Consider the following 19,595-nt stretch of genomic DNA (forward strand, 5'->3'; position numbering starts at 1 on the left):
TGAAGGTAACATTAGAGAAGCCCTTGAATTGTGGGCAACTCTTCTGGGAAATGAGAATCAGCAGCTGGAATAGTTAACATTTGAAGAAGAAAAAAGATTCACACAGATGATGGCACAGTAAGTGCCTCAAAAGGGAATGATTAGAATGTCAAAATTCAAGAGAGGCTCTTGGAAAATTGATGAAGCCCTCAAATATTTTTGCAATAATGACCCTCTTTATGATTTGCCCACAGAAGTCAAATGTAAAAAGGACATTGTGTCATGATACCATATAATTTTGTTAGAAAATTATGCTTCTCAAAATCAACACTTGATTCAGCTTTTGTTCTAATATTTAACACATCATCGACCAACTACATTTTGTTAAATGTAAGGTAAATCAATTTTAATAATTTTCTTACATTTTTTAAAGATAACGTCTCAACCAAATACTTTTATTTTTTCCTATTTTTAAATGATTCAATTTAAGTGGGTTTGGGGGGGTACCAATTATCTGAAGAAAACTGGGGGCCTCTGTAAAATCTTTGATTCATCTCCCTAATTAGCAGGCATATGCACTGAGGACAGGGTCTTAGACCACACTTTATGAGTATTCTCTAGACAGTTCACCAAGCAAAGAACTGAGCAGATAGTGTAAACTCACGTGTTCAATAAATGTGACAATGAATGACCTACTGACTGACTGGCTCACATGTAGATGCTGCCATTGAAGAATGGCACTTTATCCATTATCAATCCCTGACCCAAAATCAGCTGGCATTTGTTCTCAAAACTGTTCATAGAAGGCCTATTACAAACTTTCTGCTAAAGCTCTTTCAAAGGCTGGATACATTTAAAATCAATTCAAGCATGTAAAGTCGTTTCAGGAAATAAGCCCCATGTCCCAAGGGCTCAGCTGAGCAGGGCCACTTTTCAGAACAGGTGTGCCACTTCACTGAGCAGGAATTTGGAAATGTCAAACATTAGAAGCACTTCAGAAACTCCAACTCAACCTGCCTGAGAGTCGTACTTCTGGGCACATGTCAATAAATGCCTTGCAGAGGTGAGCATTTGAGAAAACCTCTCCGCCCTGATTCAAAATTAGTTACAATAAATCAGCATGGTACGTTCTTAAACAGATCACACCTTTTTTATTTGGCTTTCCCTGTTTCAATTTTACTTCTCATGCTGCTGCTGCTGCTGCTAAGTCGCTTCAGTCGTGCCCGATTCTGTGCGACCCCAGAGACGGCAGCCCACCAGGCTCCCCAGTCCCTGGGATTCTCCAGGCAAGAACACTGGAGTGGGTTGTCATTTCCTTCTCCAATGCATGAAGGAGAAAAGTGAAAGTGAAGTCGCTCAGTCGTGTCCAACTCGTACCAACCCCATGGAGGCAGCCTACCAGGCTCCTCCGGCCATGGGATTCTCCAGGCAAGAGTACTGGAGTGGGTTGCCAGTGCCTTAGAAACTGTTTAAAGTAGTTATTCAAAAAGTTCCCATCTATATTACATGATAACTGTCCATAACAGGATTGGATGTTTTAACGTCCCTGAATTTCAGTCTCTTTCATTTTATCTTGCATCTCCAATTACAAAAGTAAGAACTGGGCTGTTCTTCTTGTCATTATCAGTTACTTCTATCCCTTTGAAAATTAAAAACCAACACTACGGGCTTGACTGCAAGTACCCTTTAAATTTGGCCTCTTTCAGTGGACACCAGGCATTCTGAAGCCCATCGGTCTGTTCCAGGGCAAAGGCAAACAATACTTTCCATTACAATAACTTGTATCCAGGGGGAAAAAAAAAACAGGCATCTGCAGCATACGTAGCATAGCTGCCAGAGAAAAGTTTACTAGCTTTAGCCAATTGGAGGCTGTGGCCCTGGGCCAAATTAGCATGTTTCTCTCCGCCTCTAGATGAAGTCAGGAGTGAAATATGACATTGAACTTATTCTTAAAAAGGAAGAGGCACAGGAAAGAAAAGTTAAACCTGCAGGAAAGTGCCCTGTGCCAAGGAGAACGCAATTAGGAAGCTGTGTACATGCCTCTGAACCCTGAGTGGTTCTCAGTTCTGTATCCTTCGCCTCCCACTGGGTGGAGTAGGTCTTTTAAGAGCAGCTGGAATGCGATTCCCCTGATCAGTGTAGCCAGTTGTTGACTGTCTGAACCTCTGCCAGTCCTAGAGAGCGGTGCTCCGAGCTCAAACCAGAGGGCGAGGCTAGGCACCCCCTAACCACCAGTCCTTCTCACTGGGGCCAGAGGAAAGTGCCCATCTGTGCAGCAGCCATAGGGGAGGACGCTGTACAAGCTGAAAAGTTCCAGCACCCAGGTCCCAACATGCAGCCGGAGAAGGCGGCCAGCTCCAGTCCAGTGCCGTCCTCCACGCCGAGCCCCAGCCTGCATCTGGGGAGCACGGAGGAAGCCATCCGGGACAACTCGCAGGTGAACGCTGTCACGGTGCTCACGCTCCTGGACAAACTGGTGAACATGCTCGATGCCGTGCAGGAGAACCAGCATAAGATGGAGCAGCGGCAAATCAGCCTGGAGGGCTCGGTGAAGGGTATCCAGAACGACCTCACCAAGCTCTCCAAGTACCAGGCCTCCACCAGTAACACGGTGAGCAAGCTGCTGGAGAAGTCGCGCAAGGTTAGCGCGCACACGCGTGCCGTCAAGGAGCGCATGGAGAGGCAGAGCGCGCAGGTGAAGCGGCTGGAGAACAACCACGCCCAGCTCCTCCGGCGCAACCACTTCAAAGTGCTCATCTTCCAGGTCAGTGCCCCTGCTCTCCTCCCACCCAGCTGGGCCTCCTCGGCATCCAATATTTTAGTCTGCTTGGCTCTCCCAGCCATTTGTACGTCTGTCCTGCCTGTCAGAGATCACACACACACACATGCACACACATACACAATGCATTGTCCTCTGCCTTGTGCAGGCGCCTGTGAAGTCTGCACACGGGCGGTAGGAATTTCCCGGATAACTGCAGCCTGAACCCAAGGCCGGTGCCTCATGAGTTAGCAGGGTGGAGTCATTTGTCAAAAGCACGTGGATGCACTCCGTACAGGTTGGGAAGGTGAGCAGGTGCAGGCACCCTCGTCAAATTCATTTGTCTCTCTGCATTGTGAACGTGGGGCTCTGACTGCAGCTGTTAGTTGGACAGGGCAAATTAATTCAGCGGCTATTTATTAACTCTTTGTGGAAATGAGGGAATCGTGTAAGTTGTGTTTTTAAGCAACAAGTCAAATTTATAACTTCTTAAAGCATCCCTTTGTCCAAAGGTCACCAGTGTTTGGGGAACTAAGTACTGATGACTGATTCCATTAGAAATGAACTAGCCTCTTCCTATTATGACTTTTGGTCAAAGCAATCTTCTTGCGCTCTTTTCTAGCAAACAATGCACTAAAACTATAGAGCATAACTCTGCACACATGCTAGATATGCTTGTCATTACTCAGACCATAACTGTAAAGTAAAATAGTTACAAAGGCTAGTCCAGAATATTTTCTTCTTCAAATGGTTGCCTTGGAATAAAACGGCCACTTAATTTTTGTAATGCCTCAATGATGCAATTAATGTAGCAAAAGGCTATTTGGGGACAGGGAGGTTGCGTGGGGCTGTTGTTCCGCCAAGTAGTGGGCATTTGTCAATCCAAGGGCAGCCCTGCCTAATGCTAGAAGCCCTTCCGCCCGGTGGAACCCAGCCAGTACAGAGCCCAGGAAGCAACTGCCATCCCTGCCCCAGGGCTGTCTGGTTGTGACCATGTGAATAGGAGAGGATTTCAAAGCCATGGAGGGGAGAGGCTATAACCAACTGTTTGATTGTGAAAGGCACACAAGAAGAGCCTTCATCTCCCCAAAGAGATTTAGAAACTGGAATTTAAACCGAGGGAGCCTTCTTTTTCTAAATGAATCTGCTCTGCCAAGTCAGAACCTAGGCCCCCTTACTCCATAAAAGGGAAGACTCATCTCGCTGCTTTTTGTCCTCCCTAAACTACACTTGATGTTATAAAGCTTCAGGCAGCTGATGTCCTCCTATACGTTGCAGGCTTTTGCAGTCTGGAAATTTTTTAGCGTTTAATGCAAATGAAATAGCTTTTCATGCACCAGATGAACTGAAGAGAGATATGGTAACTGCGCCTTTCCCAAGACATACAAGATCCCTATGTTATTAGTCTAAAAGATATTATAAATCTCAACTCTCAAGGCATTTCTAAATTAAATACTGATCTCCAAACAAAACCAAACATGTACAGACCTGTTTAAATCTGAGTCATCAAAGGAAATTTCCCTCCTTCCAGTATGAATCAGAGAGATTATCTCTTGTCCTATCCCTCGGTGAAGGAGGAAAAACAAGAAATTATTTATCTAGTAGAGGAAATCACAATATGCTGGGATCAGTTTTTGTTTTGTTTTGCCACGGATGTTCTGTGGGTGCTGGAGGGAGGGGTGGGGGAAGATATGTAACTAAAAATTTCAAGGGAACTGTAAATATAACATTTGAAAAAAAAAAAAAAAACCAACTGTTGGAAACTTAAAGACATGCCCTGCTGGTGAAGCCCTGCCATGGTCTTTTTGTCACAGTGGATTGACAGGTGTGAAATTGCTGCCAGAAATTATAGGAATTCTCCATATAGTGAGGATAAGGTGAAATGGGCTTAAGACCATTGTAGAGCCTACAAGAATCCAAAGCAGTGTGTTCGGCTCCATTCAGAGCCTCTTAGCAAACAGCACCCAAGGACATTTTCTAAAGAACAGTTTAGGAGACAAATGATTAGAGGCAAGGAACTGGACCTTTTTTAAGTCATGTAAGATCTTTTATTAGCCTAAAGTATTTCAGAAATATTAACTATCAGGACACTCACTGCAAACTGACCATTTTGAAAAAAACAAATATAAGTGAAGTCCTTCAATGGGAAACTTCCTCTTTCTGGACTATTTTTAAAGTAGGGGGTTTTAGAGTGGTAAATTATTATATCCATTACAGTTCTTATATTACTATATTCATTATGCCAATGGATATAATAATAAGTTGTGTTATAGAGTGGTCCAGTATAGGGGTTGAAAAAACATACATTTTGTCATATAGACACTGTTTCAATTCCTAGTTTCACTGCTGATCAATTATGTCCTCTTATGCACATTTTCTAGCTTTTCCCTCATCTATACATCTTATTAATATTTGAATATATTAATAAGATCAAAAGTATTTTGAGCTCTTAATAAGCCCTGCAGAATCTGCTAAGCATCTTTCTGTCGTTTATCTCAGTTGCCCCAATTTACAGATGAGGATGCTGAGATTCAGAGATGCTTACATCTTGTCTGAAGTTATTTAGTAAGCAGTGGTGAAGCTGGAATTTAACCTCATATTTAATTGATTCCAAAATGTGTGCTCTTAAATATTAATGTTTCTTCCCACATCTCTTTCTCATAGGGTGAGAAATAAGTGGATTAACATATTCAAAATGGTTAGTAACTGTCATGGTGTAAGAGCTCAAAGAATAGAAGCTCTTCCTGGGTGGATTTGCATGGAGTGGCGGCTATACTTGTGCTGGTTAGAAATACGGCTTTTTAGTAAAAACTTGATCCCACCCTACCTAGGATCTGCAAACAGCCATGCTTTTGCTTTTTTATGTGCTATTTATTAAAAGCTACATATTAAAAGCTACATTCATTTACTCACTCCCACTTCTTGCCATACATTGTATAACAACTGCCTTGGTGAAATTGGTTACCAGCAGAGGACAAGAAAGCAAAATCCTTTAAGAGCACAGGCCTCTGCCCACAGGGCCTACTCTGCATACACCCTTCTAGTAGCTGCACAGTCTTCACCATGCTGGGGCGTAGGGTAGATACTCTCTAGACCTGAAGAGTGAGGAGGGCAGAGACTGTACCAGGCACCACTTCGGGTCTTGAAATTGTTTCTCACTTTTGGTCTACTTGGCTCCTATGCTAGACTTTCCCTTCTTAAATCCATTGGTTTTCTGGTTTCAGACAAAAAAAAAAAATTAATGTAAAAGCAAGAGTGAGGAAGAAAATCTGTCATCTGACCAGAACACATTCAGTCTTGTAGTGTTTAGAAGATTATGTTTCCAGTTTGTGAAGTCCTGTTGTGTTGTCTAAAATCTGCTGGTGCCTTTTGGTTGGTTGATTTGTTGATCTACTAGATACTTATATATTAGCATTTTTTTTTAATTCTGAAATTTTTCCTATTTAAAAAGTCATTTAAGTCTGCTGAACTTACAACATTGGTTGTAGCTGTTAAGCCTCTCGTGCATTAGCAATTACTTCAAATTATAACCAGTAGAATCTAAAACTGGAGAAAATTCATCTCCTTTTGAGCAATAAAATAAACTGTAAAATTCCTGTTAAATTTAGCAGCTTCCCTTTTTATATTTTTTAAAAATAATAGCTTAAGATCTATGTTTGAATTCAAAATACTGTGACAGAAGCCGGTATAAATGAAATAAGACTCACTGGGGTTGCTGATCATAAAGCAAATGCTAAAGACTAATAAGGCTAATACTTTGCTTGTACGTGCATAGGTATCTTTTACTAAAAATAAAATCTGTACAGAAAAATCAGTGAATTTACTGTTAAGAGGAAATTTTCTCTGTTGATTGAAGAGACTAGAATTTCACAGTAACTGGCCCTGAGGGTGTGATACTCACTTAAGGCCTCTTAAAGTTCTAGTAATGATTATTTGAAAAAGCAGTCTGGGAATGATTTCAAATCCAGGGAAAAAATGAGAGTACTCATGAACAATTTACACTTTCATCCACATAAAATTGTGAAATTGGGTGAAAAGAGTAGAAGTTAGATATTTACTATGACTATAATTCATGGAGAACCAAGCCTATAGATGTGTTCAAATATTCATCATTTGGGTTCCTTTGATAAGAACAGAATTTTAGAAAGGTGCTAAAATTATAACATCTTCAGACTATTTTAATTGATTTTTTTATAGACTATACTTCATCCAAAGCCACTGTTCTGAAAACCATTAATTTAGTACAGACTTAGAAGAAATGAACATATAGGTAATCAAAGCCACATTTATATGACAACTCACGATGTTTATATCACATTGATTAATATTCCAATGAGGGGATTTGGTTTTGATATGCTAATTATCCAGTGACCTTTAGTTGAGGAGATAAACAAAATACTAGTTTTTATGTTATAATTTATACTTACTGAATGCCAGCATTGTCTCGGGCATTTTAAACAAATAACTGATTGTGGTCAGTATTTCTTCAAAAACATCATTACTTCTCTCATATATTAAAAGTCTAGATTCTCAGATGCAAGGCTTCCAAGTAAATGTTGCCCACTCTGTTGTTTTGTAATCTGTATCTATTTGAACAAATAAATGTTCTCCAGTGCAACTCAGGTCCTACAGTTTTGATTCTTAAATGAAAATAAAAAAAAAAGTTTGGCATTTGTACCTGTGAGATCACTTTTGCAATCTGTTAACAAGTTTTTTATGAGATTTAAGTTAATATCACAGAATCAAGTATTTTAGAGCTAGAAAGTGAAGTAGCTCAGTCATGTCCAACACTTTGCAACCCTATGGACTGTAGCCCACCAGATTCCTCCGTCCATGAAATTTTCTAGCCAAGAGTACTGCAGTGGGTTGCCATTTCCTTCCCCAGGGGATTTTCCCAACCCAGGGACCGAACCTGGGTCTCCCACATTGAGGGCAGATGTTTTATCATCTGAGCCACCAGCACCTCAATAATCATTTAGTTTAACCTCATTTTATATCAGAGGAGCAGAGGCCCTCAGAAACAAAGTGACTAGCAAGGTTTCATTTGATTAATAATATAAATTATAGTTGAATTATGAAATGAGTGAAAATAAATACTATAATCTCATTATGGCAAAGTTCATGTTTACTGGGTTTTCTACAAGAGCTTTTAAATAATTCAGTGTGATTTGTTTTTTGTTTTGTGGGGTTTTGTGTACAACAAAGAACACCTAACCAGTGTGATCTTAAAAAAGAATTGAACCCTTGATAACACTGAAAAATAATGAAACTTTTAAATCCTCGAGAATGTGAAAGACTGCTCAGGGATTATAACTAATGCATTTTATTCTTATGACTTGCTGATTCCACTGACAGCTGCCTTAGGGGTGCAGTTCTAATCAATGGCTTTATCCACTTGGCAATCTATACCTCCAGAAACACAAATCGGAGAAAACCATCAATGTGTAAAAGAGACCTATAAATCAAAATGTCAGGTGGGCATGATTCCATTTTAATAACTAGTATTTAGAGATTATTGGATAAAACATTCCATGGACACAAATTTATGGTCCTCATATCCCTCCAGGATGCCACCACATCCCTGTGGGAATGTAACCACCTTTGTTGTTTCCTAACAATGAGAATGATAAGTTAGTGACAGGAGAGCAAACTGCCTATTCAAGCTTTGACACTGTAGGCTTCCTTTTCTAACGCTAGTCATAGAATCTTCTCCTTTAACATTGTATATATCTATTTTTTATGTGCAAAGAGGCTTTGCTTCCATGAGCATCAACCCAAGAAATGCCCAGCATGTTTTCCAGTTTCTCTGTGTTGATATCTACATACAAGATGGAGACTATTAGTTAACAATAATTAATATGAACAGCAAACAAGAGAAACTGCAAGGAAAAATACCGCTTCTCAAGAGTTCTTTTCACTCCTTTTCTCTTTCACGGTATAAGCATGAAAACATTCAAATAATATTAATATTCATATATGTTAGAAGTGTGCTGAATGATGGCCCATTCCAGCATGCCTGTCTGGAGAATTCCATAGACAGAGGAACCTGGTAGGCTACAGTCCACGGGATCACAAAGAGTCGAACACAACTGAGCGACTAACACTTTTCACTTTTACATGATCCTTTAAAAGGTCAGAACCAGGAGCAGCTGCATCAGTGGGGCTACATACCTTTTCGCAAATAAATCTGCAAGGCAAACAGTCAACTGCTACTGGAAGCCTCTACTGGGAAGAACTACCCATGGAAGCCACGCAACCCATAAGGGATTCTTAATGCCATATTAAGAAGTTACAAACCCTAAGTGAATATATAGGTAACAAGCATAGTTAAACCTTGACAGAATTGAGGATGATATTTGATCCTCTCCCTTGAAAGAGCCATCAATCTTAGAATATTTAAGAGAAAATAGATTAAAAACATTACAGCAGGAGTCTGAAGGGAGAAGTATCACCTCACCCATAGGCAGGTGAAATATCACGTGTTTCCATGAGGTATGTATGTTAGGGACTAAACAAGACAGGTGAGTGGGTAAGACTGGACACTCAGGGAACAATGCAATTACAGAGGAGCCACTGTCTGTAGTTAAAGTTGAATTTCCACCACTCTAACAGTTACTTGATAGTCAAATGCATCTATATATTTTATTGAAGAATAGAGATTTTGAAGAGTGTTAGCATTCTTTGGTTTCTAAACAAACATTATGGAAGTGTAAGACCTAATGTACTTAGATATTCACAAATTTCTGTGTGAAAGGAAAGGACTGACCTTCAGAACAGAACTATAAGAAGTCATAAAATAAACAGTGTCCAGTAGACATAACACAAAATACCGCTTGAGTAATTAAGGTGACAGCAGAAGCATAGCAGTTGGCCAAAAGACACATCTCACTTGTTTCCAGTTGCATAAAGACACATCCAACTCATTCTGGATTATGTCTGTATCTGCTGGGTTTACTTTCATAGTTGGCATCAAAGAGTTCTTATATAAATTTCCCCAGCATTGTATGAAAGAATTCAATTGGGTTTTCCACCTTTCCTCAACTGCCCTCATGCATGCAGTGTGATCTACCAACAGATGACTTCTGATTCACCTGATAATGGACTTTTCCCAAACCTGTCCTCAAAGGACACACAATAAGTGAGACAAAAGTCTAAGACTCAACAGTTAACTGTGCTTTTTTGACCATAAAATTTATACTGTATTAAAAATGAAATATTATTAGTTTAAGTCTTTTAGAAGTACAATTAATTTGTCCATCTTTTATGGAGGTTGAAGAAAGGGTAGTTATCAGAGAAATCTTTTGATTACCCTGAGATTATACTACACGAAATGTACTTCTTGCCTAGTAACCAAGGCTTATTTTTACAGTTTTCCACCTGACTTTCTGCCTTCTTCACTAAGGACTTTTAATAACATTTCACTGAGCTCTTGGTTTCTTCCTTTCCTGCAAGTAACTCCTGTCAAACCTTCCCAACCCTCTTGTCAAATCCCAGAAGTAATTTTGCTTCTGGACTAAGTATCAGAGCCCTAGCTATTTCTGTAGTCTGCTACTCATCCGCTGAGAATAAAATCCTTCCTTAAAAATGAAAACCATCGAGCCCCATAGGCCTGGTTCTTCTCCTTTCCCAGTGGCAGCAGCAGTCAGCAAACGTCCTTCCAGACACAGAGCTAAGTCCATTCTTTCATAGTGTCCGACAGAGGGGCAAGCTCCATCCTCAGTGCTCTCTTAGGAAGCCTCCTCACCCAACACACACTCATTCAACAGATAGCTGCTAGCTGTCAGGCACTACTCTAGTCACTGAGGCATAACAGTGAACAAGAGACAAAAGTTTCCACCCTCTCAGGGAATACACATCAACGAGAAAGAGACAAATCGAGACTTGTAACATGGCAGAGCTGCTCTCTGTAAAGGTCCATGTTATAAACGACTCATGGGAATCCCGAGCACCTTTCAGTTTCTTACTTTATTATACTGTGTTTCTGACACATTCTGTGATATTCAAAATGGGAGAGTGTGGAGAAAGCTCTGGGGAACAGAGTTTGTGATTTCTTCATTCTACCAAGGAGCCTCTTCAACCAGATGCCCCACTTTCTGCTCTACCCAAAACTTTGTTTCTAACCAACGCATGGAAAGAACTCTGTTATGAGTATGTGTGTGTAAGGGGGAGACACGGGGCTATATCTTTTCGGAGAGTAATGAAATTATACTACTTGGTGGTTAATAAGGAGAGGGATTTTTTATTTTCTCTAGATTAAAACATAGTTCACTTAGTCTTTGTAGGGAGAAGTTAAAGGTATACACCCATAGAACATATTTGTGATCATAACCCCAGTTTTATTGACTTTTCAGTCAATCAAAATTGTCAAATGGGAAGGAAAGTTCTTACCATTAACATAAATTTTGCAAGAAGTTTAGCTCCCACATGGACTTATAAATTCACTAAGCCAGTTATGTTTCAAACTGAAAGTATACTGGACAGTCCACAATATAATAGGTAACACTGAGACTCGGCTTGCAAACCTGGCTGGCAGTGGGCTCTGGAGCCTGGCCCACCTCAGTATTCTTGCAGAACCCCTCACACACTTGGGAATGCAGTCTGAAAGCTACTAATCTAGGTCAAATCCTCTTGCTCACATTTGGAAGAAACTGAGACCCACGGAGATTAAGCTATTTGTTGAAGGCCTCCCCGCAAGGATTGAGACTCAGGCCTCCTGCCACAAGTTCTGCCCACAGTGCCATTCTCCCAGTGAAAATGTGAAGGCACCTTGCTGGCTGGCTCTCATTGTCCTATATTTAAAGAAAAGTATAAAAATCAAAGGGATTCCTCTGCTGTATGACCCAAGGCTGTCTGGATTCAAATCTCTTTGCTTTGCAATGCTGGAAAACCATCTCCCTTGCACTTTGGAGGCAAGTTTTCAGGCTCTGCTCCCTGCAGCCCAGTGAGAGGCAGATCCTTGTACACCTAGAAGCTGGAAAAAGAGGTGTGCTGGGAATAAGGGGAGGGGAACAGATTCCTGAGTTTCTCTGTTCACTCTAGGTGGGGGCTGAAGTATTCTTGCCCAAGGAAGTCCTACTTAACAGATAGGCTTGATAAGCTATCTGGCAGCATGTGTCCCCCCAATGATTCCAGAAGGCCATAGTATATCACCTCTCCTTATAATGCTCACAAAGGACCTTCTAAACCTTCATGAGTTGGGTCCCCAGTAAGGCTGGACCTTCCATCCTTGACTCCAAATTTATGTCATTAGAACAATTATGCATGCTTAGTCGCTTCAGTTGTGTCTAACCTTGCAACCCTATAGACTGTAGGCCGCCAGGCTCCTCTATCCTTGGGATCTCCAGGCAAGAATACTGGAGTGGGTTGCTTTGCTGTCCTCCAGGGGATCTTCCCCACCCAGGCATCGAACCTGCATCTCTTATGTCTCCTGCATCGGCAAGCTGATTCTTTACCTCTAGTACCACCTGGGAAGCCCCATTAGAAAAAAACAGATATGAAGGTTGACTATACCTTTTCTTTTGACTTCTACCTGGGGAGAGAACCTGGTGTCTAACAAATGTTGGTGTCTAACATTTGAGGAAAAGATGGGGGCAGGGGCAAGAACTGGGAAGTCCTCACTTTTATCTTCTAATTTGACCTCCAGGCCCTTTTGCAGTGGGTTTTGGCAGGAATAGAGCCTGAGGGTAGGAGAGAGAGGCCCTTCTGAGTTCACAGTAACTTACTTTAGCTCCTTTATCTAGGCAGCTTCCTGGTCTATCTGCACCACAGCCCACTTCCCTCCCTGCCTGTCACTGATAGAGCCCTTGCCAGATGCCCTCATAATATTCCCAACAGGCAACCCTTGGCCTTACCCAGCCTGAGGCAGAATGACTTGATCAGTTTAGAATGAACCCTTCGTATTCTAGAAAGCTAACGCCACAGACACTGGGTTTCTGTCATGCCAAAAACACATAACACAGAAATTACAGCAGTTCAGGACTATTTGTGATATGCATTTTAACATGAAATCTACACTGCCCATCTTTTCAGGAAGAAAATGAGATCCCTGCCAGTGTGTTTGCAAAAGAGCCAGTTTCCAGCCCAGGGGAAGAGAAGGAGGGGGAGCACGCTGACGAAAACAAGTCCCTGGAGGAAACTCTGCACACAGTGGATCTCTCCTCCGATGATGAATTGCCCCACGATGAGGAGGCCCTGGAAGACAGCGCAGAAGAAAAGATGGAAGAGAGCAGGGCAGAGAGAATAAAAAGATCCAGTCTCCGGAAAGTGGATAGTCTCAAAAAGGCATTTTCTCGCCAGAACATTGAGAAGAAGATGAACAAGCTGGGGACAAAGATCGTATCTGTAGAGAGGAGAGAGAAGATTAAGAAATCTCTCACTTCCAATCACCAGAAAATATCCTCAGGGAAAAGCTCCCCTTTCAAGGTCTCTCCTCTCACTTTTGGGCGAAAGAAAGTCCGAGAGGGAGAAAGCCCAGCAGAGAATGAGACCAAATCAGAAGACATGCCCAGCAGTGAGATGGCCAACGACTACGAGGAGAGCTCGTTTGCAGAGGGTCTTTCTGAAGCGTCCCTCACCAGTGCCCTTGTGGAAGGGAAGAGCATGGAGGGGGATGCTGGGACAGCGACCTCGAGAGGGAGTGACTCAGCCATGGACAGCAATGTCGACTTGACTATTGTGGAAGATGAAGAAGAGGAGTCAGTGGTCCTGGAACAGGCACAGCAGGTGCGCTATGCTGGAGACTATGTGCTAGCCTCCCATGAAGCAGAGCGTTCAGAGGAGGAGCCAGTGCAGCCAGCTGTGCTCCAGGTGGACCAGACTGCTTAAATGCACAGCCCTCTGTGAACCAGCTTGTGCTTTCAGTTAGGTGGGTGACCAGAGCCTAGAAGCAAACTCCTGCACATCTCCAGTACTCTCCACTCACACCATGTTACTGTCTAGGCAGTCATCACTTGCTCCACAATAGGCACACACACCATGACCAAGATTTACTATGAAGGCAGCCTGTCAGGGTCTATGCTTCTAATGTACCCTTGACTTCCATTTCTGTAGTTCCTCAAGACTGCCCAGAAGAAGAAATGGAGCAGTCATAAAACACTGATCAATGCGGCTAAGTCAGAATCACCAGAGGCTATGTAAGATACTAATTATGAAATATGATTCATTTTTGTCATTCCATGAGCTTGCTGAACACTGCATCAATAATATATTGAATTTCCATAGAACTCTGTGAATCTATATTCAAGTGTGTGATTATATAATATACATATATATTTAAGCTAAAGAGATAACTATATTTCAGAAAGAAAACACTTTTCTTAGAAGAAAAAAGAAGAGAAAGTTCAGTTGGATATTCACATAGTAGAAACCACTGTTTATTGAAAATGAGGGTGAAATGAAATTGAAAGACATTCAGCTAATGAAGTAAGATATGTAGAAAAGCCAGGACTATTAGAAAACACTAAAGAGAAGTTGGAAAATAGGGAAATAGGAAACAAAGAATGCCAAAGAGAATGAAGACAGAAAGAAAAAAGCATGTGCTCAAAAGTAAAATATTTATGATACTAGTTCAAGTATTTCACTCCTTATATAACAATACTAAAGAAACTCATATATATTGGAATAGTATGTTATATCTTCACAATATTTTTATTTTCTAATATTTTCAAATAATGTAAAAAAACATTTTACTATATTAAAGATGCATTTTTCCTTAATAAAAGACACTACAAGTACCTCTCTAAAGAAATTCAAAAGAATGTCTCTTTAACATTGGAATGAACATTAATCTTCAAACATAATACATACTGCTTTTCTTAGGAAGTTGAATCATACTATTCTTTATTGTTTTCCAAATTTGAAATAATCCTTGCACTCCAAATGATGTAATGTAGGTTTATAAGCTGTTAGAAATCAACAGGTTGGGAAGGGAAGGATTCTAGTTTTCCTTTTTTTGTACATAACAGTAATTTCATTCCAGGTCATATTTTATTTATATATTTTCACAGAATATTAATATGTTTACTAACTTCTTGAAGTATGCTAGTGTTTATGTGTATGTGCATATTTACTCAGACAGGGTAGTTATTACTATTGCCTAACATTATACTAAAATATTGCTTTATTTTTAATTACAGAATGGTAATGTTTTAAGAAGACTATTATAGTTTAAAGACAGTTATATCAGAGAGCAGATTTCCTACCTTTAGTATATACCAGTCACTATTAGTAATCTTATAAATATAGATAATCTGAAACAGTGTTAACAAACCGTGCTTTGCCTTATAAAAGGAAGAGTATTAACAAATGTACTAATGGCATAACTGATACAGCTATGTCCTTATTTTATAATAATGTACCCCATATGTTATATTGTTGAACTAACAATGACTGTTGAAGAAGGCTAAATAAACCAAAAAATAAAAAGCATACAACAATGTCAGTTTCTTGGTGTAACAATTTTAAAACAAGGAGAAAGAACTGATTATTAACCTCTCTTCAAAATGTAGGCCATAATGTTGGTTGTTTCAGTCTTGATTTCATCTATTAACTCTGCTTTCTTTTTTCCCTGATCTCATTTAGAAATCCAAGACTCATTCTTCAAGTTTAACTTTCTTGACATCACCTTGCCAGCTCTGGAGAGCATCTGAATTTATTGTAGCAGCTGATGAATTTGATAGTTCTATCTGCATTTTTATTATTTTGTACCAGGACTTATAATACCTCAAATAGCCCTGCAAACATGAATGTGTTGAACTGTATGTATTGAACTGTACATTCAGTTTATTCACAGAGATACACCTTTGCTTTCTGCAATGCCATCCAGTTGGCTGAAGACTTAATTTCACTCAGGGTCCTAAACATGCCTGTTTAACCTTTATAAGTTGCTGTTACTTCTTGCAGCTGAGGAGCTGGGAGATCCAGAGCTAATGCAATATTTACATTTCCTTTTCAAAAATTCTTATGTCACTTGTTCCTAGAAACTATCTGCATGTCAGTGAAAAACTGCACTCAGGTATCTTTTTGGATTTGATTGACAGACATGTATTCTGTATTCCTCATTTGACGCATTAAAATCCTGATCAATAAAACAGAGAATCAGGAGAGATGAGTGTCGGAAAATACATTCTGTAGTGATTTAGAGAGAGTACCAGTTGTGGAAATGAAAACTATTCTGTATTATTCTTGAATTATTCACATACTGGTGAAGCTTCAAAGTCCCCAAATTAGTTATGTCTTCTTCACACCTATGCAATAACCCATTCCTAACATTGTGTCCAGAGCTCAAGAACTGGATTGGTTTTCCCCCAAGGATCGGTTATATGTTAATAAGCACCGAGATCCATATCTTAGAAATATAATTCAAGAATAAGAAGTGTCTATTACATGGATCCAGGCACTCTGGATCTAAGAGATCTAAGAGAAAAAAAAATGCAAAAAGGCAAAATGATTGTCTGAGGAAGCCTTACAAATAGCTGAGAAAAGAAGAGAAGCTAAAGGCAAAGGAGAAAAGGAAAGATATTCCCATTTGAATGCAGAGTTCCAAAGAATAGCAAGGAGAGATAAGAAAGCCTTCTTCAGTGATCAATGCAAAAGATCTCCTCAAGAAAATTAGAGATACCAAGGGAACACTTCATGCAAAGATGTGCACAATAAAGAACAGAAATGGTATGGACCTAACAGAAGCAGAAGATATTAAGAAAAGGTGGCAAGAATACACAGAAGAACTATACAAAAAAGATCTTCTTGACCTAGATAACCACGATGGTGTAATCACTCACCTAAAGTCAGACATCCTGGAATGCAAAGTCAAGTGGGCCATAGGAAGCATCACTACGAACAAAGCTAGTGGAGGTGATGGAATTCCAGTGGAGCTATTTCAAATCCTAAAAGATGATGCTGTCAAAGTGCTGCACTCAATATGCCAGCAAACTTGGAAAACTCAGCAGTGTCCACAGGACTGGAAAAGGTCAGTTTTCATTCCAATTCCAAAGAAAGGAAAAGCCAAAGAATGTTCAAACTACCACACAATTGCACTCATCTCACATGCTAGCAAAGTAGTACTCAAAATTCTCCAAGCCAGGCTTCAACAGTATGTGAACCAAGAACTTCCAGATGTTCAAGCTAGATTTAGAAAAGGCAGAGGAACCAAAGATCAAATTGTCAACATCTGTTGGATCATAGAAAAAGTTAGAGTTCCAGAAAAACATCAACTTCTGCTTTATTGACTATGTCAAAGCTTTTGACTGTGTAGATCACAACATACTGTGGAAAATTCTTTAAGAGACGGAAATACCAGACCACCTTACCCACCTCCTGAGAAATCTGTATGCAGGTCAAGAAGCAACAGTTACAACTGGACATGAAACAACAGACTGGTTACAAATTGGGAAAATGAGTACGTCAAGGCTGTATATTGTCACCCTGTTTATTTAACTTATATGCAGAGTACATCATGTGACATGCCAGGCTGGATGAAGCACAAGCTGGAATCAAGATTGCCGGGAGAAATATCCATAACCTCAGATATGCAGATGACACCACCCTTATGGCAGAAAGTGAAGAGGAACTGAAGAGCCTCTTGATGAAAGTGAAAGAGCAGAATGAAGAAGCTGGCTTAAAACTCAACATTCAAAAAATGAAGATAATGGCATCCGGTCTCATCACTTCACGGCAAATAGATGGGGAAACGATGGAAACAGTGAGAGACTTTATTTTCTTGGGCTCCAAAATCACTGCAGATGGTGACTGCAACCATGAAATTAAAAGACACTCCTTGGAAGAAAGTGAAAGTAAAGTCGTGTCCGACTCTTTGCAACCCCATGGACTGTAGCCTACCAGGCTCTTCTGTCCATCGGCTTTTCCAGGCAATAGTACTGGAGTGGATTGCCATTTCCTTCTCCAGGGGATCTTTCTGACCCAGGGATCAAACCCAGGTCTCCCACATTGTAGACAGGCACTTTACCATCTGAGCCACCAGGGAATCTATGACCAAATGACATATGGTCATTTAATATGACAGCATATTAAAAAGCAGAAACATTACTTTGCCAACAAAGGTCCATATAGTCAAAGTTATGGTTTTTCCAATAGTCTTGTATGGATGTGAGATTTGGACCATAAAGAAAGCTGAGAGCCGAAGAACTGATGCTTTTGAACTGTGGTGTTGGAAAGACTCTTCAGAGTCCCTTGGACTGCAAGGGGATCCAACCTGTCCATCCTAAAGGAAATCAGTCCGAATATTCATTGGAAGGACTGGTGCTGAAGCTGAAACTCCAATACTTTGGCTACCTCATTTGAAGAACTGACTCTTGGAAAAGACCCTAATGCTGGGAAAGACTGAAGGCAGGAGGAGAAGGGGACAACAGAGGATGAGATGGTTGGATGACATCACCAACTAGATGGACATGAGCTTGAGCAAGCTCCGGCAGTTGGTGACGGACAGGGAAGCCTGATGTGCTGCAGTCCATGGGATCGCAAAGAGTCAGACACGACTGAGCAACTGAACTGATACTGATCCTGATTACATGGATCACATCTCACAGAAATACAGCAAAGATCTCATTTTTCCATGCAATCTTACTTTTTAAATATATAGACATATATTTCAACAGAAATATTTTCTTCTCTCCCTTTCCATTTTTGAATCTAGTATAGTGTTGCATTTCTTTTTCTAAATAAAAATAAAAGACTGGCACTAAGGCCAGTTCTATGCAAAATAAAGATTTTTTTTTTACATTTATTGTAAGATAAAAGCTCAAAATGTTTCTGCTTTGAGCGATGTTCACGCAGAACAAGGTTTGACCCTCCTATATTTCAGCTTACTATCAGGAAACTAAAAGCTCCTTTGACATAGCCAAGCTGCTAGTGCAAGTAAAGGTTATAACAAATGTCATTTGGTGCATTAGGACACTAATGCCCAGGCCCAGTTAATTCTTGCTCAAAAGTTTGTTTACTGCCCTGCAGCCCAAGTCTAAGTGATTTTATGTTGAAGATTGGGAGTATGAGGAATTGAGGTACAGGCAGCAATCATTATTAACAGTTCCATAGCAACCGCAAGTCCTTTCCTAAAAACCAAGACTCTGACACTGCAAAACAAGTTTTAGATGAAATTGGCATTGGACCTTTGTATACTGCTTGATCTGGGTATCGAGATAGAGACTTCTTCAGTGAGGACCTCATTTTTAAAGGGAACAGGCAATAAGTCCTATTATTAGAGATACATTCTTCTTATTTTTGTTTTAACCATTGCCTTACCCTATAGTATTTGAAACTCTAAAGTTACCTTTAACTCTGCACACAAACTACCTCAATTAAGAGGCTATATACCTTTAGCAAAACAGCTTGATATTCATAATGCTTAAAGACTTTCCACTGTAAAATTAATTCAATATTTATTGAGCAATATAGCCATTTGTTTTTCCTACTTGGTAAAATTCACAGTGCTCAAAGCATGAAGACACAAGCATAGGAGGGAGGGAACAACCTTTCTGACAGCTTAGTTTATACCGGACTGGGTTAGCCAATGGTCAAGTGTACTGAGTACCTACCACATGCTAGACACAAGCACTGTCTCATTTAACTAAATGAATCCTATTAAAAAGGTATTGTTTTTACACTGAGACTTTTAATCTACTACTCAAACTAGTGGGGAGAGTGAGGGAATTCCAGCATTCTTAACTACTGGAAGTTCTCATTCATCATATTATAATTTAACTGTTTTTCCTTTTGAAGGTCACAGAGTTCAAAGATTTATCCAAGTTCATGTAACCATTGGGTGTGATAGTCTGTGCTCAACCCCAGTCTAAAATCCATGCTAAACTACCAAAACAGACTCCTAATTATATCACTTACCCAACTG

At 40.1% G+C, this 19,595-nt stretch overlaps 1 protein-coding gene across 1 annotated transcript; it reads left to right on the forward strand.

The window, feature by feature from the left end:
• The first annotated feature begins 2,114 nt into the window (after positions 1-2,114).
• On the forward strand, positions 2,115-15,171 carry CAVIN2 (caveolae associated protein 2). The gene is made up of 2 exons (XM_086366970.1): positions 2,115-2,743; positions 12,767-15,171. Exons 1-2 carry the CDS (start codon positions 2,312-2,314, stop codon positions 13,559-13,561), a joined length of 1,227 nt encoding a protein of 408 aa, XP_086223096.1. The 5' UTR covers positions 2,115-2,311; the 3' UTR covers positions 13,562-15,171.
• The last annotated feature ends 4,424 nt before the right edge of the window (positions 15,172-19,595 follow it).

The sequence above is a fragment of the Bos grunniens genome, chromosome 2 (genome assembly GCF_055505025.1).
Source record: "Bos grunniens cultivar Pamir isolate PY7600 chromosome 2, Bosgru_T2T1.0, whole genome shotgun sequence".
Lineage (NCBI taxonomy): Eukaryota > Metazoa > Chordata > Mammalia > Artiodactyla > Bovidae > Bos > Bos grunniens.